The following is a 9,081-nucleotide window of genomic DNA, read 5'->3' as shown; positions in this document are numbered from 1 at the left end:
AGCCAGCAGCAGCAGCAGAACGGCCTCGCGGGCTTCCTGTACAGCGGCAGCCATGACGAGCACAAGTCCCAACAATTCCTGGACGCCACCTCACTGCATCTGGCGGTGGAGGCCTTCTACAAGCCCGACTTGATCCTGTGCAAGGACGACGTCAGCCTGCACAGCAAAGACTCCAAGAGCGAAAGTTTTGAGACCACCTTCACCGAGAATAAGGATGCGGCGCCCGGTGATGACGGTGTAGAGAAACAGTTGGGGAGCACGCGAGAAGAGAAGGACGAGAAGATCCAGACGGTGTCGTATGAGGTGGAGGATGAGCGGGTTCCTGAGTATGAGGTCAGTCACATCATCATATCTTTAAATAATGTCTTTAAATTGTCTGAGAGTGAATGCTTGGTTTTCTAAATGTTCTGTTCCCGTCCAGGATGGACCCCCGCCCCTATAGCCTTAAACAGCGGCTGGCAACCTTTACTCTTCAAAAGAGCCACTTCAGGCCAAATAACAAATAATCTGTCTGGATCCACAAAACATTCGAACATTGTGATGAAGGAAACAGTGTGTTCATGTTAGCCAAAGAGCTCATTAAAGCTGCACCTTTACAGAACAATATGCAACATCCAAAACTGTGAGGTTCAGTTTCTCCTACCTTTCGTCTTACGTTTTTTTAACTTTATTTATTTTTTGTGTGTCATTTTTCATATTTCGTTTTCATACATTTTTAGAATTTTCTGCCTTTCTGTCAAATTTCTTACATTTTTTTTACAATTTTACAGACATATTGTTACTTTATGACGATTTTTTAAAACTTTTCCACCCTTTCTTTTTTCTGACCTTTTGGCAATTTTTGTTTACATTTTATACAAATTTTTGGGATTCCTTTTTGGTTTTGGACATTTTAGTTACTTTTTGACCAAAACAAAAAAAAAGCTACAAATTGGTGGCTGACTGGTTATTTAGCACGTGAGATCGAATCCGGGCTTCCTGGGTGGAGTTTGCATGTTCTCCCCGTGCCTGCGTGAATTTTCTACGGGTTCTCCAGTTTCCTCCCACATTCCAAAGATATGCGCAACAGGTTAATTGAACACTCCTAATTGTCCGTAGGTGATTGTGAGTGTCAGTGGTTGTTTGTCTCTGTGTGCCCCGGATCCGCTGGCAATCAGTTCAGGGTGTACCCCACCTACTGCCCAAAGCGAGCTGGGATAAGCTCCAGCACCCCAGTGACCCTTGAGAGGAATAAGTGGTTAAGAAAATGGATGGATGGGACGCCTTCCTTTTTTTTTTTTTTTTAATGAAATTTCAGAATTTTTTAGCAATTTTGTGTACATTGTATGGTAATTTTGGGGATTTCTATTTTTGTTTTTGGGCATTTTATGGTTATTTTTTGAACGTTTTCATAAATCAATTTTTGTTTTTTGTTTTTTTTTGCAATTTTGGGTGCATTTTATAGTCATTTTTGGGACTTTTGTTTTTGAACATTTTATAGATACTTTTTAAACATTTTCTTTTCTGCCTTTTAAAAAATATTTTTTCTGGCTATTTGGCAATTTCATGGACATTTTATGGACATTTTCTGATTTTCCTCTTTTTGGACATTTTGTGGTCACTTTTTGGGCATTTTTAGGTCATTTTAAAAACTTTCATTTACCCTTCTTCTTTCGTTTCCTGACAATTTAAAAATCTATCTAAATCATTCATTGGATTACAGAATGTTTTATGTAAAAATGAAATAAGTATGTAAAAAAATATATTTATACAACTTTTTTTAAAGATCCACAGGGAGCCACAGAAGAGAGACTAAAGAGCCAAATGTGGCTCCAGAGTCGCAGGTTACAGACCCCTGGCCTTAAAGTCTGAAAAGTTATTTTTCACAATCACTAGAGATAAAAAAATAAAATAAAATAAAACTACAAGTAGGTTCACATTAAAGGGTATAAGCTCCAAGGCAAAAGTGAGTTCCTAATAAGACAGTTTACATTTTTTGAAGTTCACTGGCTGCCTTGGTGCACAGGGACAGAAGAATGCTTTCCGGCAAGTCAGTTAGTTCATTAACAATAAGTTATAAGGGGTCAGCCCGACTCTGTGCAGCCAGGCGGCCATGGGGGCGTTTTGTCATTTACATTATTTTAACAACCTAAGAGACCGGAGCAGACATTCGCATTCCGTTTGCATTCCCTTCTCTTCAGAAAGGTCATTTCACTACAAGTCTTTCAAGTTTTCTGGGCTTTGTAATTGCCAAATGTGATTCCCTCCCTTCCTCCATCCGGGCTATTGTTCTACGGGATGACTAGCATGAAAGAAAAGTCATGAAAAACAAAGCAGCAAAGTCATTTTAGATGTGCTAGAAATCTCATTTCACTCACGCGCCCTGATCAGAGCTCTCCTTTTTCCTCTGGCGCACAGATAGAGATGTGGCATTGCTGCAAGTAATGCGGTTTGTGCATTAAGAGTCCCTGGAGCAGGTGGCCACTGGCTGAGGTTATTCCCTGTCAATTCAACCGAGTAAATTCTTCAGACCAACTGTGGCCGAGTAAGAGTTGCCTTTCCAGCTTCTGGTGTGGCCACTGACCTTTATCTTCAGCCTGCGGTAGCTAACCTGTGCAGTCAAAATGAATGATATGCTACATTTGTAGTGAAAAAATTCTGTGCTCATGGGCCACTGGTTTTTAATACAAATAGATGAGCCAATAAAAAAACTATACATGAATAAGTTCAAATGTGTGTGTAAAATCTCTCTCTAATACATCATAGTCCCAAAAATGAAAAATCTAATTTTCTCAATATGGTAAATTATGAATTGAGTGAGCTTATGTAGCACTTTATCTATACACATGTTGTCGCGCTAACCCAGCCCCGTCAGCCAATAGAAAGGTTTTCTTTTTGAGTATAAAACAACTTAATTTAATCTCAGGGATGCCTCATTGTACACCGGCAGAACCTAGGGTGTTTTTTTTTTCTTTCCGATTTTGGTAACGTTTTGAATTCATCCGTGTTCTGTCATACCATGCAGCTAGCTAGCTACATAGCTACAAAGTCTCTCAGGTTAGCTTAGCGCTAGCTACATAGCTAGCTAGCGCTAAGCTAACCTGAGAGGCTTTGTCTCTCTGGTACAACGTCCAAGTTGCATGTGTTGTATAATGTTTATACGTCAAAATGGCTACATTAATACAAGAAATATGATAATGAGTCAAGTAAATGCTGGTTGCGCCATAAAAATTGGAGCTGGTTGTATGTGGTCCACAGGCTATACTTTTTACTCCACTGATTTATTACCTCTGCCAAGCACAAAGATGAAAGGTACCGTTTTGTTTACAACGCAAATGGGGAAAAAAACATAAAAGGTGTACCACGGTGCAAATAAAAAGGAAAATGTGAAAAGATGATCTTCATCATGGAGCAGATTTTAAAAAGGTAGCGACCAATTCGTCTGCTCTTCTTACGTCATTCTCTATGAACGTTAATGGGCAAAATATGAATGCACAAATTCAGCTTTTCACAAAATTCTTAGACAAATTGTTTTTAATGTTTCACATGGAACCATTCTCCCCTGCATCCAGTAATGAAAATTGTATAGTTTTGTCACCTTGAAAGTAGCCTGCTAACTAAAACAGGGAATGCACATACGGATAATCAAGCAACATTTGAACATTTTCTCTCCATTGTTATCAAAGTCAGCACAAGGCCAAACTGTCACAATTATCTTTAAAAGTGATTTGCCCTTCCCATGCAATAGACTATTTAAATTTCTTATGGTTAGATCTGAGTCAGGTAGAGGAAATCAAAACAAACATTTTGTTTTAATTTAATTGCTATTAAACAATATTCAAAATGTTTGCATACCCAGTCATGTGTTGAAAACTTTTTTTCGTAGGTCAATACGGAGCTCGACTTTGCTCAAGTTTGCTCAATTTCGTCCTGATATGTCTCACCTGTCGCCATGTGTTTGTAAAAAAAATCAGATTGATAAATGCCACGTGTCGTAGCTTTTTTTTTTATGACAGTTCCACCTTGACAGAATTCTGCACTCTACCGAGTGACATTGTGGTTAAAAGCCAACAGGCTGTTCTATCCGAGAGTCCTGTGACAGTGTTTGCTCAGGATGACACGTGTCTTGACAAGAGAGCGGCCGTATTGGCAAACAAACAAGCGCGGCAGGAGTGCGTCTCCCGTCTGTGTCAGTGGCCTCCAATGCGACAGTCACTCAGGGTCCTTATCCGGCGCGGCTCACCAGATAAAGGTAGATTAGGGCTACTGTGTGCTCGCTGCTTTATTCACGGGGTGTCACATCATGGAGTGGTTATGAGCAGTCGCCGTGGTGATGGATCACAGCCGCCTGTCCAGGTGCGGCGTGTTCATAAAGCAGATAACGGGGAGCCTCGTAATCTTGTTTTGGCACAGGGGCAGCTGTTGGGTGGGAAACAAGTCGGCATGATTTAGCGTAGCGCTTCAGTGTCTAAATAAATATGACTCATAGTCACAATGGAGCTCATTTATTGTGGAGTGGAATGGAAGGTGACATTTTCTGGTCAATATTCTTGGAATGTCTTTTAACTACCAGGGCATAAATAAAAAAAACACACACACATAATATGGATCGCAGCATTCAATCTTATATAGAAAGACCACAAGGTTGTGTGACTGTTCTAGGTCCCCCATGTAAACAGTGTACATGATAAATCTTAGGTTTTGCCAAAACAGACTCAAAAATATTAATAATAAGTGTCTAGAAATACTTAAAAGCAAATCATAAATAATCCATAGACTAATTTAAAAAAATTACTTATGTTAAATCAAAACTAAGTTCTTTATTTTTGCTATTTAATCAGCTGAATGTAACTAATAAAATATTTTATAATCTACCTTTTAACTTAAAGTCAAGTAATCAGTAAAGCATAAGTTACTTTTAAAATCAAGTAATCAGTAAAGCATAAGTTACTTTTATTTATTTTTTATTGATTTTTATTTTTTGTTTTTTTTATTTATTTATTTTTTTCTGGAAAAAAAAGCATAAGTTACTTTTAAAGTCAAGTAATCAATACAGTAACTACGTTACTTTAAAAAAAAAGCTAGCTTACAATTAAAATCAAGTAATCAGTACTGCAGCTTAGATACTTTTAAAATAACTAGTTTACATTTAAAGTCAAATATTCAGTCTAGTAACCGAGTTACTTTTAAACTCAAGTAATCAAAAAAGTAACTAAGCTACTTTTTTTTTAGTTAACTGCGGCAACACTGCTAAATACAAACTTGAGAAAAGAAGACATCATGACCAGACAGCATCAGCACAAACAGGCCAACGGGAAACAAAATCGAATCCGATCAAAACTTAGCAAATCAAAAACGTCAACAAAAAGCAGATGATGACAAACACGTCTTGCAAAACCCCCCAAATATTTGATTAGCTAATGATACTAAGTGGGGGAAAAAAAAACACTTTTGGCTGGATTTGTTTTGTCTGAATGGAAAATCTTGTTTCTCTGAATTTTTTGCCATCCCTGCTTCACGACCCTCAATGGTGCTGCTGTCCCTGTTTCATAACTTTGGTTGACTTTGACCTCTTTTTACATCTTTCTTGTCATATTATCAATCATCCATGGAAGTTGAAAAAAAAAAAGTGGCAAGCTTATTTTGACAAAGTAAGGAGTAGAAAATATACATACAGTCTATCTTTTTCTAAGGATTAAAAGTGAAAGGAAAAATAAAAACACCAGTAAATTTAGGACAACTGAAAAATCTAAAGTAGCCTTTTTATTCTTCATGACCTCCCACCGTTGTCTAATGAAAATGACGACATTGATCAATAACAGACGATTGTGCATCATCTGAGGTTTTGTAGCACCTCTGGTATCGTTTCTCAGGAGTGTACACTTTCTACTGTATGTTGCTCGCACCTTGACTGATGGCTGCAGGCGGTGGAACTAATGAAAGCCGCTCTCGACTTTGGATGTGTGCAATCCTCCGCCGCGCGCGCACGACAGCTGAGCCAAGCAAAGGCTGCGACCTCTTCAAAGGTCACCCCGCCATTCGCGTCTCCATCCTCATTTCGTTCTCCTCTCTCCGATCGATGTCTGTCTGTCATTAATTAGCCCCGCTCGCTCTTTGGGAGTTTTCGGCTGTCGAGCTGTACGTTGCGACGAGGTGGACGACGATGACGACGTAGCGGCGGGGGGGGGTTCACGCCGGAGAAGCAATTTAGCACATAAATGGCACTGTCCTCCGGCGGTGTCCCTGTCACCTCGCAATGACGGAACAATTTGTTAATCCCGCCTTATCTGTCAGCCGGCTCACGGCCAGTTAGATGCTCCAAATCCACTCTGGTGGGCTAAGCGCTTCCTGTGTTGGTGGTCCAGCAACAAGGGGCAGGATGGACTCTGTCGTCGAGCTGCATCACTTACAAACTTGATGAAATGTTCATTATTTGCCAAACTGCTGAATTGTGCTAGCACCGGGTTCTGCAACCTGCTGTCCTGGAGCCACATGCAGCTTTTTTACTCCATCTCCTGCATGTGGCTCCCTGTAGCTCTCAAAACAAAGTAGAAAGCAGGGGTGTCAAAATTAGTGCATTCATTCTGAGTTAATTTGAAGTTCCTTTAACACCACTATTTTTTTTACGCACGAATAATACTCACTTGGAAAGACATGTCCACGTAAAAATGTAGCATTTATAAATTATTTAAGTTGTATTTTACAATTTTAAAAGTGTGCAGAATTTCACAAGTTACTTAAAGATTAGATAGCTCTTCATTTGAAAAGGAAAATGCACTGGGGTGTCACCAACATCTTACAAATACAATTATGCCATCTAGTGGCAGAAAAATTACAACACAAATCAATATCACATGTTTGTTTTTTTTACAGTACAGTACATCTTTTTTAATTTTAACTCAATTTATGAATTATTATAAAATTACTGTATCAATAACTAAAAGATGCAGACATATTTCTATTAGTTTAACATTTTTTTCCACTTTTATGTAAACTAGAGTGTGAAACGTAATTAATTTCATCGTGAGTTAACTATTAAAGTAATGCGATTAATTATGATAAAAAAAATGTAATCGAATGACACCCGTAGTAGAAAGTAATATTTTAGTACATATTTATTTTATTTTTTTATATAAAATATTCATTAAATGAATGAATTATTCAAATAAACAATGAATAATTAATTATTAAAAAAATTGTCAGAGTCCAAATTTTTAAGTTGACAGAGAAAGAGAGTTGAAAGGTAGATTAAAAAGTTTTTAAAAATTACCTAAAAATGTCCAAAAAGGAAAAGCAGAAAATGACCATAACATGTCCATTAAATTGCCAAAACTGTTAATTGAATAAAAAAAAGGCAGAAAAGAAAATGTCAAAAGAAATAACCACAAAATGTCCAAAAACAAAAGAAAGAAAGCAGAAAATTACCATAAAATGTCCACAAATTGCCAAAAATGTCTGAAAATTAATTGCTTGAAAGACAGTGGGAAAAATGTCAAAAAGTAGCCATAAAATCTCCCCCCCCCCATAAAGTTAGAGAGGCAGAAAATTGCAAAAATGTAAAATAAAATAACAATTTAAAGAAATTATTAAAAAGGCAGAAAAGTCAAAAAATGTATTAAAAACATGTGAAAAAATTACAACAACGAAAAAGTCGAAGAAAGGTAGAAGACAATTTGTGTCTACGTATCAGATGCTGCTGTCATTTTGTGTTATGGTGCAACTCTAATTAATGAACTCTTCGGCCTGCTCAGTACGTGAGACTAACACGAATCACAATCTTCAAATGTTTTGCGTCTCCAGACAGATTTTTGGTTGTTTATTTAGCCTAAAATGGCTCTTTTGACAGTGAAGATTGCTGACTCCTGTGCTAATAAGCAAATCAAAACCTAATCCAGATGATATTTCCTGTTGTGTTCTGGCAGAGCGACAGCTCGAGTGAGAGCGAGAGCGAAGACAACTTCCTGGTGCTTCCTCCTCGGGACTACTTGGGCTTGACCATCTTCTCCATGCTCTGCTGCTTCTGGCCTTTGGGCATTGTTGCCTTCTGCTACTCTCACAAGGTAGAAAGATGACCTCCGGCATGTCATTACAGCCTGTTATTGCGTTCCGGGTCACATTGCAGACCCAAGTACCTTCCTTTCGCTCCGCATGATTGATCATGTTATAGCGTGGGCAGTATTAACACCGAACGGCTAATGCTAATGTGTGATGAATAGTGAGTAGCTGCGGGCATTAGTCGCAACTTTGCAAAGCACGACGTACCCGGAGTGTTTCCCTCGGTATAAGCGCACGGTGACAATTAGAATGGAGGGCATATTTTTTCATGGCTCGCAAAAACACCCAAACAAGCCATTCGTCACTGTCAGAGCCATGACCTAATTGCCATGGCAACAAATAGCAGCGAGAGACAAAGAGAGAGAGAGATTTCTTGTTTTCTCTCCGCTAACCGTGGACCAAAACACCTACTCATGCACTCGCCGCGGATGATGACTAACTCATTTCACTCTCTGATTTATTTTTTATTTATTTTTTTTTTGTCAGACCGGCAAGGCCGTCGCTAAGGGAGACTTCTCCAGAGCGGGAATGAGCTCCAGGAGAGCCCTTTTCCTGGCTGCTCTTTCCATTACCATCGGCACAGGCATGTACGTGGGGGTGGTGGTGGCCCTCATCGCCTACCTGTCCAAACCCGGACATGTATAACACTTGACAATTGAGGCAGACAAATGGGAGGAGAGGGGACGGACTTCATCACTCTTGCCGGCAGAATAAGAAGAAGAACAAGAAGTGATTTTAAGGCCGTTTGGACTAAATGTTGATCTTGAATTTTTGGGATGAAAGCTTCCTAAAAGAAGAAAGGAACCCTCTTCCATTATCTTTCCCTACTTCATTTATAATTGATGTATTCCCATCTCGAGTCCAAAAAATCATTTTTATAATGTCCGGATGAAGAAAAAACATGACTTAGGATGTCTTTGTGTAGACAAAGCTGCTGAGCAGTGGTCGCTAGGGATATTTGTGTTTATTCTGTACTGTACACCAAATTAAATAAACAGTTTCGGCATGAATAATGAAACTAAATTCATCTCCTCCTCTTGGTACGCA

The 9,081-nt window shown here is 38.8% G+C and overlaps 1 protein-coding gene across 1 annotated transcript in view; it reads left to right on the top strand.

The window, feature by feature from the left end:
• LOC144060195 (synapse differentiation-inducing gene protein 1-like) overlaps window positions 1-9,057 on the top strand; it is an 11,790-nt gene extending 2,733 nt beyond the window's left edge. The window contains exons 2-4 of the mRNA XM_077579472.1: window positions 1-333; window positions 7,902-8,039; window positions 8,521-9,057. The exon at window positions 1-333 is cut by the window's left edge and continues 136 nt beyond it. Coding sequence (XP_077435598.1) covers window positions 1-333; window positions 7,902-8,039; window positions 8,521-8,679 — 630 coding nt within the window. The 3' untranslated portion in view covers window positions 8,680-9,057. The remainder of the gene's footprint in view (window positions 334-7,901; window positions 8,040-8,520) is intronic.
• Window positions 9,058-9,081: the final 24 nt, after the last annotated feature.

Source organism: Vanacampus margaritifer, chromosome 1 (genome assembly GCF_051991255.1).
Source record: "Vanacampus margaritifer isolate UIUO_Vmar chromosome 1, RoL_Vmar_1.0, whole genome shotgun sequence".
Classification (NCBI taxonomy): Eukaryota; Metazoa; Chordata; class Actinopteri; order Syngnathiformes; family Syngnathidae; genus Vanacampus; species Vanacampus margaritifer.
Note: the sequence above shows the minus strand (reverse complement) of the source record. Positions and strands in the feature narration are given on the sequence as shown.